The sequence below is a fragment of the Sarcophilus harrisii genome, chromosome 2 (assembly GCF_902635505.1).
Source record: "Sarcophilus harrisii chromosome 2, mSarHar1.11, whole genome shotgun sequence".
In the NCBI taxonomy this organism is placed as follows: domain Eukaryota; kingdom Metazoa; phylum Chordata; class Mammalia; order Dasyuromorphia; family Dasyuridae; genus Sarcophilus; species Sarcophilus harrisii.
Window position 1 is genome coordinate 53,580,072 of NC_045427.1, and position 27,319 is coordinate 53,607,390.

Consider the following 27,319-nt stretch of genomic DNA (forward strand, 5'->3'; position numbering starts at 1 on the left):
AATCTTTAGAGTTTTAAAAGTTTATTCTTTATTTCAAAATTCCTTAAAATTTTTTCTGAATTCCAAATTCTCTCCCTCGTCCCCATCCAATGAGAAAGCAAGCAACATATCAATTATCTGTATAAACTCTTTGACACTATCAATCACCCTCTTCTCCTGAATATTCTCTCCTTTGTGATACCATTTTTTCTCATTCTTTCCCTAGCTGTCCAACAGTCATTCTCCAATTCTTTTATTGGATTTCCATCCAGGAATTCCATCCACTAATCATGAATTTTCCCCAAGATTCTATGCTAGGCTCCCCTTTCTTCTCCCTCTATTTTAGCTTGCTGGGTGATCTTACCAGCTCCAATGCAGATGAGTCTCTATTCATCCATTCCTATCCTCTCTCCTGACCTCTAGTCTTAAACCATCAACTGCTTTGGGCCTCTGGAACTAGACGTTCCACAGACATCTCAAACTCAACATATTAAAAACTTTCCTTGTATTCTTTCCCCCAAATCCTCCCCTCTTCTAAACTTCCCTATTTCTGTTCTCCCAGTCACTGACTTACAACCACCAATTCTCATTTGCATTCCTACCCTAGATTCAGCCGACCTTTCCAAATTTCTTATACTTTAGCCCTCTACATACTTTTATTGGCTTTCTTGCTATTACTACAAGACAACACTCCAACTTCTGACTCCAGGCCTTTTCCTGGAATGATCTTGGCCCTTCTCATCTCTTCTGGCCTCTCTGGCTTCAAGACTTAGCTCAATTCCCATCCTCATCAGCAGACTTTTCCCAAACCCATCGTGTTTTCTCTTCTGAGATCACCTTCCATTTGTACTATATATACCTTTTATCACCTAGTTATTTTCATGTTTGTCTCCTCCATTTAAAGGTAAGCTCGCTGAGGACAGAGACTCATTTTGCTTTTCTTCATATATACAGTGGAAGACAAGGAGTAAACGGAAAGCTTGCTGACTAATAAAAATGACCAAAGTGAGTTGTGTATTGGTCAAGGCTTTTTAAAAATGTTTTTGAGGGCATTTAGTTGGTTCATATCTGGTCTCAGGCATGTACCATGTCCTAGCTGTGTGACCCTGGGCAAGTCACTTAACCTCAATTGCCTCAGCAAAAATAAGTAAATAAAAGAAAAATGTTTTTGATTTATGCATTTATGCATATTATGCTATTAAAAAATAGCACAATGTCTAGGGCAGGGAGGTGGGGAGAAGGGAGGGAGAAAAATTTGGAACACAAGGTTTTGCAAGGGTGAATGCTGAAAACTTTTGAAAATAAAAAGCTATTATTAAAAAAGAGAAAAAAGAATAAACAAGGTATTATAAAAATAAATATGAACAATGAAAAAATATTTAAATACCTCAGGTAAAAGGGGGAGAAAAGAAACCATAATTCTAAAAGAATTGACATAAAATCCAAGTCAATATTTACCTTAAAGATGCAATGCCATTCCTTTCAGACCGCACAAAAAAAGGTACTCTCCCCTTCCTGGTGATGTCAACCAGACCTCCTTTATCATCTATAACACCAAAATGGATGGCAGCACGGCATATGCTTGATGACTAGGGGGGAAATGATAACAAAGATCTAGAAAGCTGATAATAATGGAAAACTCTTCTCAAGTAAAGTATCATTTTACCAAAAAAAAAATTTAACAGAGGGTATTGATTGAGCTAAATTACTAAGATGATTATTACAGACTGAACCAATGCAGTGATTTTGTTATTATCTGGGATTTTTATTCCTCAAAACTCTAAGATCAGAAAAATCTTAAAATAAAAAGGATCAAGAGCAAAGTTTTTCCCTTCCAACTTAGGAGAGATAGAATCCAGATCTGTCACTTTATCTGTACTAGGAATTCCCAGCTAAGAATACTCCCTCTACCAATGCAGGTTGGCCCCTTTCCTGCAACTTCTGATCCTATAGAATTAACTAAAGCAGTGAGAAGTAGCAGTGTGTCTTCCCCAGGATCCCAGGCACCACATCTCAGAAATGACCCTTGAGCCTACACCTTCCAGGTTCCATAGCCAATTCTCTATTGACTTTGCCCCATGTGGTTTTGTTTGTTTACTTGTTTGTTTATTTTAAGGCTGATCAGCTTCCTGATCATTTCCAGTTTTCAAAACTGGTTTCCTGACCTTGTTGTGAAACTAGGGAATTCTTGCAGGTCAGTTCCCTATACTCTAGGTCCGTCATTCTACGAATAGATAAGAAAACCTTTCCATGTTAAAATGGCCATATTTTCTGTTTCTATAAAATTTGACCCACACTATTTAAAGGGACAATGAGCAACACTTACACTTTCATAAAGAAGAGTTCCAAAAATGTTTGCCTTGTTGTTGAAACAGCCTGCTGGGCACTGATATCTGGTTTGGAGAGGGGGGAGGAGAAAAACAACACATCATTTCTGAGGATCAAATATTTTATTTAATAGTTATGCTAATAACTTAATCCTTTTCAGGCTCATTTCCTACAAATACCCTTTCTAAAAATAGGAGAACCTTACTCACTTGTAACCTGGTTAATTCTAAATTTGTGATAGATTTGACATGAGCTAGGTTAAAAATCTAAATTACTGTGTCCTTCAATTTTACATATAAAATTGAAACATATGAATTATGGACGCATTAACAGTTAACCTACATAAACCAGTTTCATGTTCTTTAAAGTCATCATTTGGGCCAGCTAGGTGGTGCAATGGACAGAGGGCTGAGCCTAGAATCAAGAAGATTTATTTTCCTGACAAATGTGACCACAGACCCTTACGGGTTGTGTGACGCTGAACAAGTCACTTAACTCTATTTATCTCAGTTTCCTCGTTTGTAAAATAGGTGAAGAAGGAAATCATAAATAAAGTCATTTGCAAAATGTTAGACATGCCTGAAACAACTGAACAACAACAAAGATATAATTTACAAAAACAAACAAAAAACCCCCAAAATCAAAGGAACTAAATAATCTCTAAGGTCCCTTAAAGTTCTGACTATCAAAATACAATAAAGCTAAAAAGAAGAGAGCTTCAAGAACTTATTAAGTATTACTCTCCCATTCTCATTTTATAGATGAGGAAACTGAGGCTCAGAGATATTAAATGACTTGCCTGAGGTCATATAAGTAGTAAGAGACAGAACTAGGATTTTAACCCAGATTTTCTGATTTATAGGATTGAATGTTTTCAAGTATTCTAAGGTCCTTCCAGCTTTGATGATCTAGGTTCTAGGTTTTGTGTTCTAAGGTTCTTCTAGCTTTGATGTTCCAGATTTTAGATTCCATATGCGAAAATCCTTCCAGCTTTGATGTTCTATAATTATGTGAAATGATGTAACAATTATATATCATCCTTACCTTTTCTGTACTTAAAAATCATAGTGTTATTTTTTTTAATAGCCTACAACTTCAACTTTTTCTCTAATGTAAAGATCTTTCCTCCAGTTAATCCAAACTAGTGATGAATTCTCCTATTATCTCTTTTTCAGAATGAATTTGGCAGGCTCTTCGGGGTCCAAATTTTTATTTCCAAGTAATAATAATAATGACATTTATATAGTATTTACTATGTATCAAGTACCATGCTAAGTACTTTAAAAATATTGATTAATTAATATCATTTTACTAAACTCTTAAACCAGAATGAGTTTCTACCCAGATGGGTGGACATAGAGATATTAAGTTAAAAGCCCAGATTGACAGAAACAGAATATAAATCTGTGCCAAGTATTCCATAAATTGTGGCAGACAATTGAGACCCACTAGTTATGGTAGTCGTGCATTACTCTTAGTATGAAATAAGATGAACTTGTAACTCTTGCTAAACCTAAGTTGTATTAAAATGTAATTTTATAAAGACTAAGAGGTATCATATTGCTCTCTGAATGAACTTAAAACCCTTCAATAAAGGTATTGGCTACAGAAGAGTCAAAACAAAAGGTTACCTATTACATGTGGATCCTTTACACTTGTCTCTCATTTTGGTCTCACACTTGATGATTTGTGCTAGGAGATTAAAAAAATGAAAAATAGAACTGAGAAAAAAGATTAAGGGAGAAAAACTAAAAGAATCAACAAATCTAAATCTTCCAAATAATGTAAAAACAGAAACTTTGAAAGTCAAAGAAGAGGTAAACAAAATTGAAAACAAACCAAAAAAAAAAGGCATAGAAACTTCAGTTGTTTTTTGTATTTTTAAAAATCTAACAAAATAGACAAGCTTTTAGGAAATTTGATCACAGAGACAGAAGAGAAAAAAAATAAAAAAGGGAAAGTTAGAAGAAGAAAGACCAGGTTATCAAAATAAAAAAAAATAAATAAAAGGAGAAATTTGAAGAGGATAAAAAAGGAAAGAAAAAGTGGGGGTTGAAATCTCTCTAGAAGATCCATTTCTGCAGCCCATCTATCAACTGTCAGATTTGTGTAGAGCTGTTCTTAACAAAGATGTGCAGATACCTCAGAGCCTCTTCTAGGGAGCACCATACTGAATTTTTAATGCAAATAATGGAGCAAAGCTGTTTTCATATAAAAATTTCTCTTATTAAACCCGGAGCAAAATAATGCTGAAAACCAAGGATGGAAAATCAAACCCATCTCAAGTGAGGCTGAATTCAAATTCAAATTCAGGCCCCCTGGCTTTTAGTCCATTGCCTTTCCTGCCACCACTTTCTCAATAAAGCTTTCCCTGATGTCCCAGCTAGGAGTCATTTCTTCCTCCTCCAAACTCCCCAAACCATGAGTCTATACCTTTTTAAGGATCCATCTTTTACAGAAAGCCTTCCCCAAACTCTCTTAATTCTAACACTTCCCTCTGCTATTTCTTAGGTGTCCTGCATATAACTTATTGGTATATATTTGTTTATATGTTGTTTTCCCCATTAGACTATATACTCCTTGAGGGCAGGGTCATAGTGGGCACTTAATAAAAGTTTATTGATTGATTAATTGACCTGGAGTCTTCTGTTTGTGGATGTAACCCTAACTAGACCCTAAATTTTCATAATAGTTCTGCAGTCATTGGAGTGACTCATGGTGATGTCAGTGAACTATTGGTGAATCAAGTAAGAGGTGGTGAACTAGAGGTAAGAAATGAGTCATACATTGTTATACAGACAATGTGCTGATTGTTTTTTGTGGTGGAACATCATTTGGGAAGAGACAGGGTTACAAAGAAGAAGAAAAGAACATCAGTTAAACATGAAACTAATTTTTTTTTTTAAAAATGACTACTGTCTTACTCAACTTTATAGTTTTCATAACACTCAGCATAGTTCCTAGGAACATATCTTCAGTTATATCTTAAAATATCTGAGTTAAATAAAAAGAAGGCCACCCAAGTGCACTCCAGGTCTAGGATTCTTACAGTGTTTAACAAAAATAAATAAAGTAATTAATTTCTTTTTAAAAAGAAATAAAAAAAAGGTCTAGAGTTGTGCTTTGAGACTCCACCCTAATGCCCAGTATTTGCCTGTTGGAGAGCTCTCAATACCCTAGAGCCACTCAACCAACCCAAGAGTTGGTTCCAATTGGAATGAGAGAGGAGGGAGCCATGAAACAAGAGTTCTCTTACTCATATAATTGTTTGCAGTGGTTTTCTTGGGCTTGGTGGGTTTGGTTACCCTTGGTTGGATCCATATGGGTTTCTCCTCAGGAATCTGAGACATTTCTACTTCATTCGTCTCTTCAGTCTCAGGCTTCTGAACATAAGACTCATCTTATTAGTGAGGGGGGAAAAAAAGAACATAACATAATAGTGTTAAAATCAAATGCATTTTAGAAAAAGATATATGTGTATATGTGCGTGTGTTCCCAAAGTTCTCCAAAAGAACTTGACATGTTAGTGTTAAAGTCAAATGCATTTTGGAGGGACATACACACACACACACACACACACACACACACACACATACACACACACACACCAAAAGTCCTCTGAAAGCTTCTAAATGTAATAAAACTTTTGGGACACCCTGGTTATCTTACTCTTGAGAGGTTTTATTTCACACACAAAAATTCATTTTCAAATAGCTGGGAACCTTTCTATATGAAAGGTTATACAGACGAGAGCATGCTAGGTGAAATTCTACTAGGAAAGAGAAAATGGTCCGATAATATTCAAAGTATTGCTTTGTACCTAAGAACAACAGACATGACATTTCATCAGATGTTAGATTTGGAGCCGGGAAGAGCTTTGGAAGTCATTCAATTTTTATGTAAGAGAAAACTGACGTTGAGGCACTTGCCAAGGTCATCAAAGTAAGAAATAACAGAGTTGGGGGTTAATCCAGAATCTCTCACTCTTAATCCAGCAGTAAGATCACTGAATTATTGAGTCAATGTGACAATGAAGTAAGGTCATTGAATTGCTGTGATTTTCTTTACTCATCCTTGACTCCAGAATTTCCCATTCTTGTGTAACAGGAGATGGGAAATGTATGTGCCTTGATTCCCTCTTGACCCCATGAACAGTTTGGAAACTCTGACTCTTAATCCAGCAGTAAGGTTTGGAACCATCACTGTCTCTGAGCCAGAAGTCTCAACGTTCTCAGGACACCCACAGTTTGAGAGAGGAAGACTGAGAGAAAGGAATGAGGATTGAAAGCTGAGCAGCAGCAGCAAAGGGGAGAGAGCACTTGGGCCCCACCTGGGACATAATGAGCTGATCCAGAAATGATCAATGACTAGAAACAACAGGCAAAGGGATGGAGTGAAAAAAGGCTGAGAAGGGAGGAATCCAAAGGAATCACTGAAGCCCTCCAAGTGCTTAAGAACAAGAAGTTGTGTTGAAACTAACAGTTATACTGATCTCTTCCCACACTGAGAGAAGTTCCTCTAGTAATGGCTTGATCTTTTCCCAGTGTACCCTCCTTGGGCCTCTCCACTAACAGACATTAGCTTGTGTCTTCTAATTAAATATTTCCTGAGTCTTGATTTTTTTTGCCTCAAATATAAAGACACCAGGGGTTAGCTAGAGACAAAATAATCCAAAATCCAACATGTCATCTCCTCCCCTCATTCCCTCCCTAAATCTGAAGAATCAGAAAAGGCTTTTTTTAAATCAAGAGAAAAACAGCACTAAGACACTACTTGACAATCAAAAAATTGTGTTCAAGTTTACATTCGATGCTCTACAGAGACATTCTATTTGCAAAAGCTGCCCGGGTCAGTGCTTGCTACGTCTGCTGGCTTCCTTCATTCCCTTGAATGCAGCTAATAAAAAGTTTGTTTTCCATTGAAAAACAAAAATGGTGTAACGAGAATAAGCCAGACTTTCTTCCTTGGGCTTCCAGATTTTTATACCTCATAATCCCAGCTTTATTGGGTCTAATGTAGGTCAGTGAGTCAGTCAGAAATCTTTGAATATGTACTGTGTGGAGAGAACCATGCTAAGAAATCAAAGACAATCCTTGCCCTTGAAGGACTTAAAACCCAGTTGGAGGATGGAAAATTCACATGTAAGAAAGCGGTAAGGATACTTGACTGAATAACATGCTTTCTATATTAATAGAGTGGAACTAAGGATCCCTACAGTTAACCACAGTAGCTCTGGGGAATTTCCATTCCCAAGTTCATTACAGGGCTCTTTTTTTTTTTTTTTAAAAACACTGCCTCTACCTCTGTGCAGGTCTGGTAAAGGGGAGATGAGGAGCTAAGAGGAATGTAGGAAGGGAACCTTCTAAATTGAATTAATATCTGAGTGGTTTTTTTTTAGTTTGGGGTTGGGTTTTTTGGGGGACTAACCTGCATTTTCATATGTATGAAGATTTCTGAGTACATCTAAAGATCACTTTCTCCACCAATGTAAAAGCAAATCACTTAGGACTTAACATATTTAAAAATATGAAAAGTTAAATGACTTGCCTATTGTGAGGACTTGAATCTAGCCTTTTCTGACTTTCTATTCAAATCACTATCTCTCGCTGCTTCTTCCAAGTAAAACAACATCAAAATTACAAAGGGCTTTATAATTTTCAAAAGTCTGTCACATATACCATTTTACTTAAGCCTCATGGCTGCCCTCAAAAATTAAATACAGCAACATTAGGTTTAAGTGATGGAAGGAAGGGAGTATGGTGCAGCAGAGTCAGCTGATCCAGGTTCATCCTGGCAGTGTTATTTATTATCCATATTAGCTGGGGCCAATCACTTCTCCGTACCTGAGGTTCTTTATCAGCTAGATGAGGGGACTGGGCTAAGGGATCTCCAATGGCCCTCTGACTCTACTTCTGTGAATCTCTTATAGGTTGACCTTAAAGCCTAGAAAGGTTTACATTTCGTTCAGTCATTTTTCAGTCATGTTAGGTCTTCTTGATCCCATTTGGGATGGATATATATATATATTTTTTTTTTGGCAAAGAGACTGGAGTGTTTTGTCATTTTCTTCTCCAGCTCATTTTACAGATGAGAAAACTAAGGCAAAAAGGGTTAAGCAATTTGCCCAGGCTAGTTAAGGATCTGAGGTTCCCAGACTCCACATCTGGTGCTTTAAGCCAGATTTGAAGTGAAGAAGATTGAGTTTCCTGACCACAGGCTAGGAGCTCTATCTACTGGTCTCCTCCATATACCAGGTATATATGCTAGCTACATACAAACATAAAGGCAATTTAAGCAAAGGTCTGAAGTGAATGTCTCACCTAAGGGCTTATGTATCTATGTCCTTTCCTTTCCCAGTCACATGAGAGATCCAAAAACTACCAAAATTGAAAAATTTGGAAGGCCTCAGATCCAGATAGTCATTGACTGGAAGGACAAACACCTAAAATAATTCTAAATGGGTACAATTTGGCAATTAAACATTATCACAAGGACTTTCTTTTTTCCCAGGAGCATGCCCAAAGTTATGATGCAAATGGTGTACTATAACATTTTTTTTACTATATTATTTTATTAAATGCCTTTTTTTTTTTTTAACTGTGTCCTGTGGCTGATGAGTAAAAGTAAATACAGTGGTGGGGGCTCATGGGCTATGATTCAAAGCTGATTTGAATAGAACCCCTAGACCTTGGCATATCTTGTCTGGAAGAACTCATTCAAATTTGGATGTAGATGCCACTAGATGCCCCATTATTATTATCCTCATCTTATGGTCAAGAAAAATCACAGCAAAGGTCAGTTAATTGTCCACAGTCATTGAATACTGAATGGTATTCTCAAAGAATACCATTGAGGGTATTCAAAGGATGTATTCAAGGTATTCAAAGAATGCCTTGAGGGCAGGAAGCATTTTTTAAAAATTCCCGATTAGAATGGAACCTTACAAATAGTATGCATTAGCAGTGGATAGAGCCCTGAAGTCAGGAGGACCTGACCTCAGACACTTAACACTTCCTGCCTGTGTGACCCTGGGTAAGTCACTTAACCCCAACTGCCTCAGCCAAAAAAAAAAAAAAAAAAAAAAAAATAGCATGCACTTAATAGATATTTAATGATTTAAATTAGAGCCAGGACCGGTACCTAATTCTGCCTTTCTAGACTCTCCATGTGATCTTTCCATGATGCTATAATTCAATCAAGTCAATATTTGTTGAGGATCTGCTATGGTTAGAGCACTGTTCCAGGCACTAGGGACACTGACCCATCATCAAGGGGAGGTCTGACACTCTTCACATATCATACAAATTATAGCACGTAGAGAAAAACAGATCCATGCAAAGTACTCTATGAGGAGAGAAAAAGGATACTTTATGACTTCTTAGTATATTAGAGAGTCAGGGATGCTAAGGGTGCTGGTCCTGGAGGGAGAAAGACTCATCTTCCTGAGTTTAACTCTGGCTTCAGTCCCTAGACATGTGAATTTGAGCAAGTTAGTTAAGCCTGTGTGTCTCAGTTTCCTCATCTGTAAAATGAGCTGGAGAAGGAAATGACAAACTACTCCAGTGTCTCTGCCAAGAAAATCCCAAATGGGGTCATGAAGAGTCAGTCACAACTAAAATGACTCAACAACAAAAACATTATAATTAAGAGATTTTGTTAAAAGACACAAATCTGTTTGTGAGATTATTTTTTTAAAGACAAAGAAATTATCCTCCTTTGATGTCAAAGCCTATAGACATAAGAGTATGGATTTGAAACCAAAAGGGATGATTGAAGTCATTATTCCAACCTTAATTTTATAAGTGAGGGACTAGAGAGTTAAGTCGCTTATTACAGGTCATAAATGACAGAACTAAGATTTGAATCTAGAGATTCTAACTCAAAACCTATTCCCCTTTTCTCTCCTGTCTCCTTCTGTATGCTATTAAATCTGAAACTCTCTTTGTTCATGAACCTCCAAGGGACTGTGGATGGATTTTCAGGGTATCCATAATCCTGAATGGGAAAAAAAAATAATCTTTATTTTTACATTGTGACTTCCTTTGTGACTATGCATTTTGTTTCATGCATTTAAAAATAAGCTTCTGAAAAGAGGTCTACAGGTTTCACCAGATTGCTCAAGGTATCTCTGATACAAAATGAGTTAAAAACTCTACCTGTCAAATCAGTCTCTGGCAAAAGGTGCCCGGGGACTCACCCCTGACTTCTGATGTTGTTCTATACAGGGTGATGTTTGGATTCAGTCTCCAGGGGCGTGTATTACTGAATACAGTACAGCTCTATTATCTTCCACTCAATCCTCTCATCCCAAAGGAAACCTGGCTATCTTTCCTTTGGGAAATGCTTTCCCTTTCTATTTTTAACAAAAACTGTCTGGGAGCAAACAGGGAATCTTTTTTTAAAGGCTCATGTCCTTGAAATCTTATTGTTGCCTCTGTACCCCAAGAAGGTCAAGGCTCTCTATATACCAAATATTCTTAAAGGTTCTTTTCAGGATGGCAGAAGCAAAGAGGCTGCCCCCGATTAGGGAGCAGAAGATTAGCATGGGTGTAAAGGAATATTACTGTGCAATGAGAAATGGCATGAACTGAGGCAGTGTGAAATAAGGAGAACCAAAAGGGCAGTATTGCCAATGATGGCAACAAACTGAAAAGGTCACGAATGGGAAGTGAAAAACCAATGTAGAAAGCGGACATCCACTCTCTGACTGATCCCACTAACCCCAAAGTCTAAACCAGTTTCCCTATTGCCGTACCTGGAGCCAGCTGTTCCTGCCAGATGTCACTAGTTCCCCCAGCTCCCATCCCAGCCTCCTACCACTCTGTTTATGGACTTTCAGTTGTTATGCAACAACAAATGTATCAGTTAGTAAGGCTGTACCCCCAAGCTGAAATATATTTTATACCTTCCTGCCTCCCTTGGGTACTCCAGTACTTTGGTGCTGAATGGTTCCTCAAATTGCTTGATTAAAGACCCTACTTTTTGCTACTCTGGTAGCCCTCTTGTTTATCAGTTGATGTCAATAATAGTCCTAGAAAATAAATAGTAAACTCTTTCTTTTAACAGAGAAGTGAGAGACCACTGGGGCAGTACATCATAAACGCTATCCAGAAAAGTACTCATTATAATTTGGGCTAGGGGAGTCTAAATGTTGTTTTTTTTTATTTCAAGGAAATTCCTTGAAAGGGGAGGGGGACCATAATTGTCAGAAATAAATACAACATCAAATCAAAAGTCATCAGTAAAATATTTCTCATTGAAAGGCTCATACCACGGTAGCAGAGGTTATTCCTGCAGCCTCCACCGTAACTGGGTGGACATTCAGAGCAGGGCCGGCCATTTCTATATGGAGCTTCTCCAATCCAATTTCCTCTGAAAAGAAGCAGAAAATCACTGTCAGACAAACCTCCAAGATCTTCTCAAGTTCATTGCCATGGACACGCTAGGTACCTGACTCTGAAACCCCACGAAAGTACAACCCCAAAGGCAGCAGGAATTAGGGGGAAATGAATGTTTCCACTGTTTGTAGGATGGCAGACAGCATTCAAAACGGAAGACAAAAAAAAAAAAAGTTTCTGGCCTCGGCTCTTTCCATGAACTTATAGTCTGAAGCTTTCGAGCATAGACGTGGCTGAGTAAACGGATGGACGGAGATACAGTGAAGCCCTTTTCATCCCACAACTGTGTAGTCACAGTTTGTGTTTGCCCTGGAATGCCAACCTAGCCACAAATCCACCAATGTTTCTTTAGTCCCAGGACAGAAATGGCACCCAACACACGCTGGGCTGAAACGTCTTTCCATTTTAGAGTCTGCAGAATTTTCCCCTCTTCAAGCCATTTCAGAAATGAAAAAGCAGGGTTCCCAGCCTTAAATGTCAAAAAACAGAAGTTCACAAGAGAACAACTCATACCGCAATGCAATTTTGTAAACCCTTTGTAGGACTTCAGAACTTGGTGCTCAGCACAGTGTCCGGCAATAGGTGCTTAACAAATATGGCCTCAGATACGGAGGAAGTCACTTAATCCGGTTTGCCTCAGTTTCCTCATCTGTAAAATGAGCTGGGAAGGAAATGGCAAACCACTCCAGTATCTTTGCCAAGAAAACCCCAACTGGGGTTATGAAAGGCAGAAAAACCTGAAATGGCTGAACAATTGAAACTTATTGAAACTCCCAGATTCCAAAGGACCTGAGATGAAGCAGAATCCCCAGAGAAGGGATAGACTCAGGACAGAAAATGAGTCAGATATTTTTGGACATGGCCAATGCAGGAATTGATTTGTTTAATATGTGTATTTTTTAAAAAGTTTAATGTTAAAAAGTTATCAAGTTGATAGGAGAAATAAATATTTTCTAATTGAGAAAAATATATGTTTAAATTTACATTTAATAGTTGTATTAAATTTATATACATTTAAATTTATATTAAATACTTATATTAAATTTATATATTAAAGTTTAAAATCTGTAGGATCATTGATATTTGAATTAAAAAAGACCTTTAAGATTTCATTACTTTACAGTCAAGACCTAGTCTGAGGTCTGGAAAAAGTAAATAACTTGTACAACATTCCACAAGTAGTAAATAGCAGAGCCAAAATTTGATTTTAGATCACCTGACTCTATTCCAGCACACTGTTCAAGAGGGACAGAGTATGTAATAGAAAGGATTCTGTTTGTCTCCATCCTTCCATTCTTCCTTTCATCTCTCTTAATCTCTACCTATCTACCTGTCTCTCTATCCATCCTTCTTTCCATTTCATCATATTTGAAGTTATTATCTAATTAAGAATATCTTTCTTTCCATTTTTCTCTCTCTGGCTCTTGCTGTCATCAGAAAAAGGTGAGAACCCTTGGCAACGTGGATACATATCCTTGAAATTTTACTGGAAGTCAGAGGATATCTGTGATTCATTTTAGAAATGTGTGTCATAGCCAGCTTTCTAGGAATAGGATTCTTCTCAAAAGCGAAAGTCATTTGTCGGCTTCTAGCATGTTTTGAAATACCGTATAAAATACTGCCTGGATACAACAGACCCACAGACGTTCTCAAAACACATCACGCAGAATGACGATAAAATGAGTGCCCACAAACCTGGGAATGGCCAACAAACTGTGGTATGTGAGTGTAAAAGACTCTTATTGTGCCTTAAGAAATGGTGACCATGAGGATTTCAGAGAATCTTGGGAAGACTTGTGTGAGCTGATACAAAAAGAAGCAAACAGAACCACAAGAACAAGATTGTCAATGGCCATGATAACTCAAAAGGAAACAGCATTAAGGGACATCAGAAATCTGATCAATCTAATGCTCCAGAAAACTGATGACAAAACATACTTCTTTTGGTAGAGACAGAATGACCTACAGATATAGAAGTAAGCACAGGCCACAACATGATCAATTTGTCTTCCTTGATTTCATTTTTTGTTAATTATAAAAGAAGGTTTTATTAGGGGGTAGATTAATATATATATGTATACATATGCATATATATATATATATTTGCATACACACACACACATATATTTTAAAGCATGAAAAAAACTTAGGAGGTCCTGTCCAAGCTTATGTCACTAGTATCTCAAGAACCCACTTTTCAGTAGGGGCAGGAGAGCCTACAGATAGATAATATGATACAAGCTAACAGTCAGATTTGCCTAATTGTTTCTCTGTTTTTTAAAATACATTAATTTTTATGGTTTTGTTTTATTTTTAAGATGAGGTCTCTCCATTTTGCCCTAGATGGATGCTCTCACAAGTCTGTACCCACTTTAATTGTCACAGAAGCTTTGACTTGCTCTATTTCCAGCCAAAGTCAATTGACTTCTTCCCACATAGTCTATTGGACCCCTATTCCCATGGACTCAATTTATTAATGAGGGATTTTATATGGCCACCCAATTAACTTTATTCCACTGACTATAGTTAAGAACTTATTAGCTCAAGGCCCTCCAGACACAGCATCTCCTATAGCAAGGATCACAGGCATGTGTCCCATACCCTGCCTGTTTTTTATTATTAAAAGGGAGAAAATAAAGGTTAAGAGAGGTATAAAAAGAAATTGTTGTGGTATAAGAAACAAAAGCTGTCATTAAAAAAAAAAAAGTTAAATCATGGCCACCACAGCAAAATGAAACATTTAATGAATATGATCCACAATTTTTAAAAAGGAAAAAAATCATACCAAAATAATAATTTTAAAAACCCCACTAATCTGATCAACAGATCCACTGGGGTTAAGTCCCATTCATAATGTCTACATGTCATACGCAGTTATTTGCATAGTATTTCCCCCACTGGAATGAGAGTTCCTCAAGGACAAAAACTGCATTTTTATCTTTCTTTGTATCCCCAGGACTTAGCCCAGTGCATGGCACATAGGAAGCACTGAATGACTTTGTGGATGAATGGAGAGACAAATGTTGATTGCTTTGAAGATTCTCTAAGAAGTCTCAGGTGGGTGTTATAATATCTCAAAGTAAAAAGTCATGTCTCCTCTCACTGGGCTGAACTCATTGGGCAGAGTGTTTTCAAGTTCTGCTGAGCATTTTTTTTTTTGCCAGTAGATAGGCTCCCCTTTCTTTCTGAGCTGGGTTTCCATCGTTTCTAGGCCAGAGACTATAACTCCCTTTTTATTTCCACATTCAGCCATGGTAGGGGCTATAAGGGCTAAAACGTGAGCTGATCCATCCTTGGAGATTCTGAACAATGGAAGAGTTGTCTCTATTAAAGCAGGACTAACCAGTGTACATTGGAATATATGTCTTAAGAGTGGCTGGAGGAGGGGAGGGGAGGGAAAAAAAGTCAAGTAAATTGTCTCCTATTAAGGAATTTTCTGTACTCTATACTCCCCAGGCAGTGATGTAACCCATGTGCTCTCTTCTGAGCCTGCCCCTAAAATGCTACCACAGATATGCAAAGTATTCTCCGAGGACTTCATTTTCCTTCCAACCTCAGCTATGGCCCACCCTACCACAGCCAAGTCTGACGGAAAACCAAATGAGGATGTTTCCATGTTAGCCAATCCTTTCAAAACAGCAGGCTACAAACTAGTTTAGCTGTTCTCTAATCTACAGCCCAGATTTCCCATTCATCGACAGCTACCATTCACTTTGAATGCATGAATGAATGAGTAAATTATTCCCACCCAGCTACCCCATGGAATATGCTGGTGAGTGTGTACGTGTGTGTGTCGGGGGGACAAAGAAGGCTTTGGCTGCTCACTTCTAGGAGATCCAATAAAGGAAGCTGTCGGTAAACTATTATGTGTCCGGTGAAAGGGACTGGAAGCCTTGCTGTTTGCGGAGCAGAGAAAGGGACTAAGGATGCTTGGGCTGAAGAAGGGAAGATTTAGGTGGGACAGGTCCATTTTGAAGGGTTGCTGTTTGTTTGCCAAGTCTGACTTTAGGCAAGGAACTTCCTTTTTCTGGGTCTCAGTTTTTTCATCTCTACACTGAGGAGAATGACCTAGATAATCTATACAATCTATCTATAAACTATGGTCTCTACTTTTTCTATCAGAGAAGATAAAACTAAATCCAATATGGAGAGGCCATACAGTTCAATGGAAAGAGAGGTAGCTTTGGAGCCAAAAGTCCAGTATTCAAATTCCAGATTTTCTGTGTGACTTTGAGGAAATCTACCTCTCTGTGACTCAGTTTCTCCCTCTATAAAAGAAGTTGGACTCAATGGATTCTAAGAACCCTTCTAGCTCCAAGTCATAATCAGTTAATTACCATTGAAATTTTACAAAGCAATGATGCTCTCTTGCTGTGTATTTTGAGATCATCAAAAAGCCATTTTTTTATCATCTTTCTTACTTTGGAGAATAATTGCAGACGAGATAGATCGCATTCTCCCACACATCTCCCCAAACATTTATCCTCCTGCAGGTGTTCACAGCACAGCCAACCTTGTTGGTAGTCGCCCAAACTATCTGGAAAACAAACAAACATGGCACGTATGTCAGACCCCGAGGAGCAAATCAGTGCTAGTGAAGATCTGTCGTGTTCTCAGGGGGGCCTTGCAAGCAGATGGTCAACAAACATGATGTGATTGACAAACACACTGAGCAGGGGCCCCTGTCCAAGTAGCTTTGCCTCCTCCTCTATCTTTCAGAAGTATTTTAAATTCCACCATTAAATTCCTCTCAAGTTCTAAAAGCTTTCTGGTCTTCTTGAATCTCTTCTGGCAAAAGGCAAATACTCTTGGAAAAGGTGGTACTTTAAAGTCTCATTGTTAATACCTGAATAGATATAACTAAGGTAAGGGGGGAGATAAGCCATAGATAGAGAAAGGTACTAGAAGAGATATGGAAGAGCACCAAAATTCAAAATGCCTTCATGGTTCACAATTTGGCAGCAAGTCTGCCCTTAACTTAAGATACAGAATTACAAAATATTTTTTTTTAGGAAAGAAATAAGCATTTATTAAATTTCAGGTAAAATATCTGTTCTCTGTTTACAAATATGATCCCTTTCAATCCTCACAATAAAACTGGGATGTACATGCTATTATTATCTCCCATTTTACAATTAAGAAAACTGACAGAAATTAAGGGATTTGGCAAAGATCATGTACCAATTAAGTGTCTGAGGCAAGATTTGAACTCAGGTCTTCCTGACTCCAGGCCCAGTGAGTCACTCTATCCACTGAGTCACCCAGCTACCTCTGTGCCAAAGAATCGAGTCTGATGCCAGTATACTTCAAAGAGCTGTCTATTCTTATTATTCATTTTTCTGGGCAGTGAATCATCTCTCAACTACTCTTTCTCCCTTGTTAAAAGGGGGAAGTAGTCATTGGTTTCCAAAATTTCTCCCAAAATATCTGTATCTGCCATTTGATGATCCATATTAGCTAAGATTGCAGACCTAGACGAGCTTCTTACCTGGGTATAATGAGTGCACATAGGTCCCGAGCACCTCTCTGGACACCAAGGATTACATTCATGGGGGTAAGGATATGTGTAATCTTTGACTTCGTCATACCATGACTGGACGTGGAATGCTGGTGAACGATACCTGTGGGATCAAAACTATTTTGGTGACAATGCAGAAAACCTTACACATTAGACAAGTTATTTTGATAATGTTCATTTGATAACGTTCATTATTTTGAACATGAATTCACAGAGTCACAAAATTATGAGGGGCTTCAAAACACTTAGCCAAACCCCTACTTAAAGCATAAATCCTGTTTTCACCCCAAATCATCAGCTGTCCTCTGCTTGAAGACCCTAAGTTCTGTGAAACTCACCACCATAGAAGGAAGCTCATTCTACCTTTGGATTGTTCTAATAATTAGGGAGATATTGTATTGTTTTTATTAAATGATTTATGATAAAATTAATTATGATTAATGCGTTTATATTTAGATAGGACTTTTTTTGTTAGATAAAACCCTATAATTTCCACCCACTGATCCTGGAACTAGCTTTGGTGGTCCATTAGAATTTATCCAATCCCTCTAGTATAGACCAATCCTGCAAAGATGTAACAACAGTTATCATATTCCCACTAAATTTTTTCTTCTAGCTAAACATCTCAACTTCTCAAAGGGGAAATGCCTTCAAACCCCAGGAATATCATATTTAAGTGCTGACTGATGTCAAGGTTCTCTGAAAAATCCAAGAAAAAAAGATCACTTTAAATAAAATGAGGTGAAAAAAATGGCAACATAGTTTCTGCACTTTATTTTCTATTATCAGCCAGAGCAAGCAAAGAGAAAATGATTGGGGAGAAGTTATAAACACCCATGAGTCTCTATAACCCACTCCTTTTTTGTACCACAAAGGAAAGAAATGACATATAAATAATAAGAAATTATTTGCTCTGTAAGAAGTACAGGAAAGAAAAAGAAAAATGAAAAAAAATTAACACCTAGCAAAGAAGAAACATTCATTGATGGGAAAAAAGCACAAAAATCCTAAGTTCTCATCCTGGTTCATTCATTTGATGGGTGAACTTGAGCCCTTTCTGTTTTTCAGTTTTCTTATCTATGCAATGTGGAGTTTGTACAAGACCATAGATTGAGTCCTGAAAGGGGCTTTAGAGGTAATTTGGTCCCATCCTTTTGTTTTGCAGAAGACTACAAGTTTAAACGACTAGCCCCAAAATAATATAGGTAGCTGAAATTAGCAGATGATTTCTTTCTTTCTTTTTTTTTATTGATGAGGAATTAGGGTTAAGTGACTTGCCCAGGGTCACACAGCTAAGAAGTGTTAAGTGTCTGAAACCAAATTTGAACTCGGGTCCTCCTGACTTCAGGGCTGTTGCTCTATCTACTGCGCAATCTAGCTGCCCTGCAGATGATTGCTAAGCCCCTGACAGCCCTAATATTCTATAATTTTAATTCCAAAGGGACATATCACACATCACAGTTTTAAGGGAAAAAAGTCAATACAGTGTTTCCAAAAAGACAAAGAAAAAAAAATAAAAGAGGGTCATTTAATTATCTTTAAAAATGCACAGAAGGGGGAAAAAAGAAAGTTCAGAGGGAAACAGAAACAAGCAAGGCAACTTTGAAAGTAACATTAAAAAAAGAGAAAGTACCATGTGGAACTTATTAAATACTTTTAAAAAAACAACAAACTAGATAATACAGATCTGTGGTTTCACATAGAATCCTTTTTTTCTGTTCTACTTTGTATATGGAAATATTCCCCTTTCTTGGTGTTCATTTAGTTCAGAACCCCCCCAAAAATTCAAGTAACAGCTAAGAAACCTCACTAATGAATAATTAATGCTGCTCAATTTGTTTATATGATATCAAGAACCCAGGTAAAGACTGGAAAATTTGATCAAGTCTCTGGAAGCTTTCCGATATCCACATCTCTACATCATTCTCTCTCACACACACACATGTCCAGCTGAATTTTTCCACTTTCCTCTGCTCTCCATGGCAGGAATCCCAAGGGAAGAACCAGACTCTGTTATTGTACCCTGGTCAGGTAAGTTATTCTAAGCAGAAACTAGAGGTATCACTCATTTTATAGTGACAAATTATTCCATTTGCCAGGCTGGCACCGATACCTTACCAGGAAAGAAAATAAACTGTATGCAAATCTTGGAAGGGGGGCAGGGGCAGAGATGAGGTGGAGGTCTATGGCCAGCAAGTATAAACAATGTGGTTTCAATAAAGGAAAAACTAGGATAAGGAATGACCATTTAAGAGCAATGTGGTAAATGGGGCGGTTTAGAGGTCTTGTAACAATGACTGTTGGGGACCAAGAGCATGATGGTAGTGGTCAGCGATGCTTACAAAGACATTCCATCTCTTCGGAACACCCACTCAGAAAATTAAGATACATGTTGAGCTTTTAGGCAAACATCAGTTCCTTTTGGAGCCTCTTCTCCCAAGATTCAAGACAATGTATTGATTCTCTCTGACAATATCGTGAGATCACATGAGTTCCTTGTGGATGGGCACCATGTTTTTGTCTTACTTTGTATCCTCAATACTAAGCACAGTTTCTGGCACATAAGTGCTTAATAAATGTATGTTGAGACTCATTACCATTGTGACAGGCACTTAGGATTAACTGGAAAAACATGGCAAGCATTCCTTATCTCCAAATATAAAACCCGTGGACAAAATTAGCCTCAAAAATGAAAATGGAGAGGAAGCAGCAGAGGAAAAAAGGAAAAAAAATAACATTTGTGTTTCAAATAAAAGAAAATATCTAACAAGTTTTTTAAAAAGCCATTAAAAATTCCAACTGGAAAAGTTAGAATATAAAGGGAAAACATCAATATATGTTCAGTACCTACTCTTCAGAGCCCTGCATGGAGGGTGATTCCAAGTTGAAATAAGCTCCTCATGGAATGTCCAATGGCATGAAAGGATATGCATAGACACAGATATCACCATAACACACAGAATTTTATAAGTGCACTGGAGAGTTGCAAAGAACTCAAGAACAGTAACCATTAGCAACTGCAGCAGGAGGAGAAAACTTCCTGGAAGAAGTGTTGCACACGCACTGAGCTTCAAAGGATGGAGAGGGATTCAGCAAGTGAAGAGGTAAAAGGAAAATATTCTAGACACAAGGAATAGTGCGGGCAAAATGGCAGAGTATAAGCCATGTTCCTAAGAGCAAAGCTAGTCCAGTTTGGCGACTTAATTGGAGCATACACAGTAAGAAAGCAGCATCATAGATTTAGAGCTGAAAAGTACTTTTGAGGTAATATAGTTTAAACTCTTCTTTCAAAGATGTGGAAACTGAGGACCAGAAGGTGAGGTTAGTGCTTAAGGTCACACAAAGCTTGTAGTTGTCCCCAAGTCTCCTGATTTCCAAACCAATGTTCTTTCCATTGTAATAATGTGAGATAAGGTTAGAAACTTAGGATGGTAATCTCTGTCATCTCTCATCCCATTAACATTCACTTAATCATCCTACTCAGAGAAGACAGATTCCTCCGCCAGGATCTAAAACTATGAAACTAATTCAGCCCATCCCTGAAATGTTCCTCTTCCCAACAAGGGCAACAAGAGTCATGTCTTTACCCATTTCCCATCAATCAATGTGACTTTCAGTAACACATCCATGATGTACTGTGTGTGAAGATGACCCTTTGGCTACAATATGAGCAGGCTATGTACCCAGAATTGGTTTTCAGTAATACAAATGGAAAATACTGGGCTATTCTCTTGAGTGATCCTCAAAGTGTAGTCCAAAGAATTGTTGGGGTCTCTGAAACCCTTTCAGAAGGTCTACAAATTCAAAATCATTTTTTATTTCTAACATAGTAAATAGCTATAAATATAACCCATGTGAACAAAAACTCTTTGAACAGATCCTCGATAGTTTTTTTTAACAACATGAAGATATTGAGAATAAAAGTTTGAGAACCACTGCTCTTGACCATCATCATTTGATGTAGAAGTTCCTTACTACCCCTACCCCAAGGCTATGTGACAAATCAAAACCAAACTAAATGGTCCACATATAGATCCAATCCTGTAATCTTTGCCTCATCAGTTGCCTGGACTAACCACTGACAGCTATAATAAGAGATCATGAAAATAACCTGAATGATGTTTTCTGCCTCTTACCTGCCCCAGTGGACTGCCAGGTTCTGGCCAATGGACACAAGGAGGGTAGCAGGTCCATGTTCCCAGATACATTCATGAGCCCAAGCTGCCGCTGATCTTTCCAACTCATCATCCCAGGTCTATATGAGAAAGAAAAACCAAAAAACAGGCAAAAGCAAATGCTAATTACTTGTGAGACTGACAAACCAGACAATCAAAAGGTGTAATTTGGTCTTTAGAGAAACCATTTGATGCAGCTTGTTGGATCCTTTTTAGCTGCTCTAAACAGAAAAGACAGTATTGTCATGGTTAGGTAGATAGGCCTTCCCTAAAAATAGCAAAATGGGTGAAGTGACTGACAAGAGAAAACAAAACAAGTTCCTGAAGTGAAAAAATCCTCATTCTCTCATTCCATCCCCACTCACCAGATGAGCATAGATAGGCTCCTAAATCATCTAGGCCTCAGTTTCTCAATTCATTCTCAGTTTATTCAATAAAATAAGCAGCTTAAAAGCCTGAGAATCCAACATCAAAATTCTATTATCTTTGATAACTTTCATTGTTCTCCATAAGTCAGATTCCATGTATTTCCACATCTAACCATTCTAAAATGAAGGAGCTGTCTTTTGAAATTTTTTAAAGGGAAAAAATAACAATTCTGAATAAAGTCATCTTAGTGGAAGAATACCAGGGATAACAATAAGCCACTCCCTTATGACGCATGAGATCTTGAAAGTTAGTACCAAAAAAATCAGTCTTGGATTTGTTAAGGTATTGCTCCCCTTCCTTATATATTGCCAGAATCTACTGTGGTTTGGAAAGGGGCCAAGCAAAGAACAGAGACCCTAAGCTAAAGATAAATCTGATTTTCCTTCTCCAAGAAGAGTCGCAGAACTTCTGATTCATCAAGAAAGAAGATAAACAAACTCAATGGGGGCCATTTCTCTTTCCCAGAGAAAGATTGCTCTATGTGTCTTTTGGCTTATGGTAAGTCAATTGCTTTAAGTTATATGTAGCTGAATTATTCAGGAGAATAACACATGTAAAATTGGTTTTTGGAAATCAGATCCACAAGATTGTATCACTAGGACCTTCCTATTGTAATGTCATTTTCTGAGTGGCTAAAGATTATATAGTGTTTTGAATGGGAAGGAATATTGGAGACCACTTAAGTCTATCCTCCTTCATTTTATAGAGGAGGAAGCTGAGGTCCAGGGAAGAGGCAAGTAAGTCCGCCAAAGAATGTAGCAGAACTCAGATTCTAACTCAGGTTTGTAAAATCCAAATAATAGAATGACAGTGAGAAGGAGAAGGAAAAGGAGAAGAAGAAAGAGGAGGAGAAGGAGGGAAAAGAGAAGAAAGAAGAGGAAGGGGAAGAAGAGGAGGAAAAAGAGGAAGAGGAGGAAGAAGAGGAGGAAGGGCAAGGGAAGGGGAGAAAGAAGATAGCATTTCAAGGTTTACCAAACACTTTACACATATTAGCTTCTTTGATCCTCACAATAATCCAACACTTAGAGGAGTGCTTGGTGCAAAGGAAATGATGTTAAATGTTTTTTGATTGATTGAACTCTCTGAATTAGGTCCTATTATTATCCTCATTTTACATATGAGGAAACTGAGGACGAAAAAGCAGCATGTGTAGTTAGTATCTGAGGCAGGATTTGAACTCAGGTCTTCTATCCTCCAAGTACAGTACTCTATGGACTATGGCCCTCGGCTGTTTTATCCACAGCCAATGCTCTTTCTACTGCACCCAGCTTAGCAGTGCCCAGGGATGCTCTTACTCTCCTATCTGAGTGGACATGGCTTAGAACTGAAAAGCATACAAGGCTTAGGTTCAACTGTCAACTACTCTACTAATGAACTCAATGACTGTAGACGAGTCTCAGTTCCCTTAATTGTAAAATGAAAATAACAATATCTGTCATCCTCACTTCCCATGTTTACTGGGAGGATCGAATGAGATAGTATCTGTAACATGCAAACTTTAGGCTACACTATCCATATCAGCTATAACTCTTCTAACATGTAGGCAGGAAAAATTCCACCTCATACAATCTGCTTCAGTCTAGCAAAATATACCATCTCTTTATATTTCCCACTTTGGGAATATGCTTCCCAAAGTGATTGAAATCTTCCTCCAGTAGGGTCAAGCAAGCCATTAATCTCCAGCCCACTCGTGGATGTGGGACTTATGCAAAAATGGAAATCTCTTTTAAAACTCTGAAGGCAGGGTAGAGTCTTGGTTCTTTCACATCTGGTTGAGTCAACTTTAAGGCTTCTTAGAAACTGCTGTTTATTATTTTTTTATCTTCAGCTCATTATCAAAGTGGACTTTGCTAACTTTTGGCCACAGACCATAACCTTTACTACTGTTCCTCAGGGGGAAAGAAAAAAAAAAACTAAAGAAATAACCCAATAAAGGAGAAGGAAGTGAAAGGACTAGAAAGGGTATTTTTGGTCTTGGCAGCTTGCTCACTTGAGAATGTACAAGAAGAAGGAGACATCTGGTCTATAACAAAAACTTGTCAAAGGAGAACCACGGGATTCATTCTCCATTAATCCTGACTAGCAGCGTTATAAACCTATTACTTTCACACAAGCAATTCAAAGGAAATCCTGAGCCCTTACTTTCCCCTTCCCTTCCTATTAATTTAATTCTCACCTTCTCCAGGGAGCTTAACCCAACCATGCTAACTTTCTGATCGCAGCTTCTTCCCAAATCTGCTAACCTCTTGTGTCTGTACTATTTAATTTAAATCTTAGTTTGGGGATTTCTGATGCTGGCTATGGGATCCTGGGCAAATCATTTAATTTTTCAATGTTCTAGGCAACTTTCAAGACCACTGTGTTGCAAATAAGAAGCTAACCTTCATAGACAGAGGGAGTTCTCCACACCAATCACAGATCTAGTCAAGGAGTCGTAACATACTGGATAGAATTATGGGTCTGGAGTCAGGAACAAGCCTGACCTCAAATACCTGTCTCTGAGCAAATCTCCCAGTGCCTCAGTTTCCTCAACTGTAAAATGGGGATAATAATAACATCGACCTCCCAGGGTTGTTGTGAGGTTTGTCAAAGGAGATACTTATAAAGACCTTAGCACGGTGTCTGGGCACATAGTAGGTGCTTAATAAATGCATGTTTCTTTCTCTCCTATTCCTATCCTAACCTGATCTTACTGTTAAACTCTTGTTTCTAGCCAGAGAAGGGCTGTTTGTGTTAGCCAATTCCAAGACCCAGATAAAAGTCCCCGTAACCCTGTACTTATGACAAACTGCTCTGTGAGCTCTCTTCCATTACTATCTGCTAGTGTATTTTAAGTTTTTAAGGCTCAATTTTTTGTCACTGCCACCCTGACCATAAGCTTCCAAGGGAAGGGACTCTGACTGGATCAGTCATATATCTTCTTATTTTACCCACACCCAGCACAGGACCCAAAACAAAGGGCTGGATACATATTTGCTGAGTTAGTGACTATAAAACCTGGGGAGGATTTGTCAAGTGATTCTGCTTTTAAAAATCTAGCTTTAATTACCTCTAGTAGCTCTAACAGTGGCCATTTAAATCCAACATCATAAATCAACTAAATTAATCAGACCATCTCTGGGATGTTTCCCATCTTTACTCTGAGCATGTGCTCTCTAGGCTTGGATCTCCTAATGTGTAAGATAAGGGAACTGGGCCAGATGATGGTTCTCTATGAATGTGTCCAAAATTCCTAAATCAAGTCAATAAGCATTTATTACTATAAGCCAGTGGTTCTCAAACTTTTGTTTTCAGTATCTTTATCCTATTAAAAATTATTGAGGATCTCTCCAAATCATTTTCGTTTATCTGGGTTATATTTATAGACATTTACCATATTGGAAATAAAAACTATTTTTGAATTTGTAGACCCTCTAAAAGGGTTTCAGAGATCCCCAGGATTCTCTAGAACCACTGCTATAAGCCAAGCACTGTGCTGGGGATACAAAAAAAAAAAAAAAGGCAAAGTCAAATCTCTACTCTTCAGGAACTCACAGCCTATTAGAAGGTGAGGGTGGGAAGGAATGATACATAAACCACAAATTGCACAAACAGGATTCATTGTAGGTAAGCACAGAAGGAAAGCTAAGGTAAAGGAGGCCTGGGGAAGGCAGGACTTGGACTAAGCTCTGAAGGAAGCCAGGGGAATCAGTTGATGGAGATAGGTGGCTAAAGCTTAACTACTTCACAAATCAGCAACAAGGTTTCTGGATGTCCCCTTTTCCTCTGTCTTTATCCGCAGAAACAAGCCTCTGGAGGATGTGCTGTCCAGTGAAAGAGCCCTGAATTAAGACTCAGGAGGTTTAATTCAAATTCCAGCTCTCTTCTTTATCTTGGGGACTCTCTCCTCCTTTGGGCCTCAGTTCCTCAGCTGTAAAACTAAGAGTTTAGACTGTGTGCTCTCTAATGGTGATGCTGGGGATGATGTACTAGATTTGAAGTTGGAGGACCTCGTTCTGTTCCCAGCTCTGTCACCATCTGTGTGACTGTGGGCAAGTCAATTGATTCCTCTGGACCTCAGTTTCCTCAACTGTCAAAAGTGAGGAATAGATGACATTTCAGGTTCTTTCCAGTTCTACATCCCATGATTTTCTAAGTTTTTTTTTTTTTGTTCTCCCTTAAGACAAGGTGCTAAGGCTGTTCTGGTCTGTCTCTGGATCTCTTAGCCTCAGGAGGTCTCATTACACTGAAACAAAATTTTTTTCAACTGAAACAGGATCAAAATAAAAGATTCAAGGCATTAAAATATAACCTACAGAACATTAAATAAATAGGGAGATTAAAAAAAAACGAATCATGGCCTTTGCAAGTGGCACTAATTTACAGGAAACTTCTTTCTTTGTGCTATTTAAGCTTCTCTTTAGTGCCCTAAATTCTCCAGGAAAAACCAGTAGAAAGGGGGAAAAAAATGAGCAACTGTTCCCAATAAAGCATCTAGGGAATATTGTACAATTAGGGTGGAGTTAAATCCTCTGGCCAATGAAAACATCTTCTTCTTGGGGCCTTCTATTTCCTCACTCAGGACATATCCAGAATCATTCTTCCTTCCCCAGGCCACTACCCATTATTATGGTGTGAACGAAGAATTCTAAGGATCCCTGCTTCTAGCCAATAAGGCTAGAATGACTAATGCTTAAGAAGACCAGACTCAGAGCTCATACAACATTCACTCTGTCTTTACTTTCCTGTTTTTCCCTTTCCTCTTTATGAAGCAAGTTTTCCAAAGACATATTTCAGGACGACTTAACATACACTGTCAGGAATTACAGAGCCAAAAGAAAGGGGAAAAATTTTAATTAAAAAAAAAGAGAGAAAATGAGACTTGGATGGGGCTACCAATCCACTATTCTGTCTGATTTTAATTTTCTCCATTCTCCAGGTCCATTCTGGGGGTGGAAAAAGAGGAAAGGGAATAGTGATTGGAAACTATGGGAGAAAATTCAAAGTTAGAAGGAAAGAGATAGTCATGTTGTCTTCATTCTTGATGCTTCAGTTCCCTCATGAATAAAATTCAGAGGTTGGTCTTAATGTTTTCTAAGGTTCCTTCCAGTGCAAAGACCAAGGAATTAGCCAGAAAGGAAAACAGAGGGAAAAACAAAGATCACCAAACAAGAGTCATTATAATTTTCAGATTCAGAGATGGAAGTAACATAAGAATAAAATATTTCATGAAAATATGATTAACCAAAGAAAAAGAATCAAGAAAGCATCAGAATAATGAGGAGTTTTAGGTATTACTGAGGGGAAGAGAGGAGAGTTTTCCAGATGAAGGAAAGAATCAGTCAATAGTGTTAGATATTTAGAAGGGTGAAGAATCCTAAAAAAAAAAAAAAAAAAAAAAAAAAGTTATAAATCGACATTGAGATCATTGGTCATCTTTTTAAAAAAACGCCTGCAGAGGAGCTAAAAAGGGAAGAAAGGAAGCCGGACCTTCTGCCCCAGCCCTTCCTCCT

At 38.0% G+C, this 27,319-nt stretch overlaps 1 protein-coding gene across 1 annotated transcript in view; it reads right to left on the reverse strand.

Annotated features, from left to right (window-relative positions):
* Positions 1-27,319, reverse strand: part of CRISPLD2 (cysteine rich secretory protein LCCL domain containing 2) — a 76,945-nt gene that overhangs the window by 25,750 nt on the left and 23,876 nt on the right. The window contains exons 3-10 of the mRNA XM_003758462.3: positions 21,360-21,478; positions 17,194-17,326; positions 16,127-16,242; positions 11,579-11,679; positions 5,564-5,707; positions 3,939-3,999; positions 2,306-2,372; positions 1,438-1,568 (exon numbers count right to left, since the gene is read on the reverse strand). Coding sequence (XP_003758510.1) covers positions 1,438-1,568; positions 2,306-2,372; positions 3,939-3,999; positions 5,564-5,707; positions 11,579-11,679; positions 16,127-16,242; positions 17,194-17,326; positions 21,360-21,478 — 872 coding nt within the window. The remainder of the gene's footprint in view (positions 1-1,437; positions 1,569-2,305; positions 2,373-3,938; positions 4,000-5,563; positions 5,708-11,578; positions 11,680-16,126; positions 16,243-17,193; positions 17,327-21,359; positions 21,479-27,319) is intronic.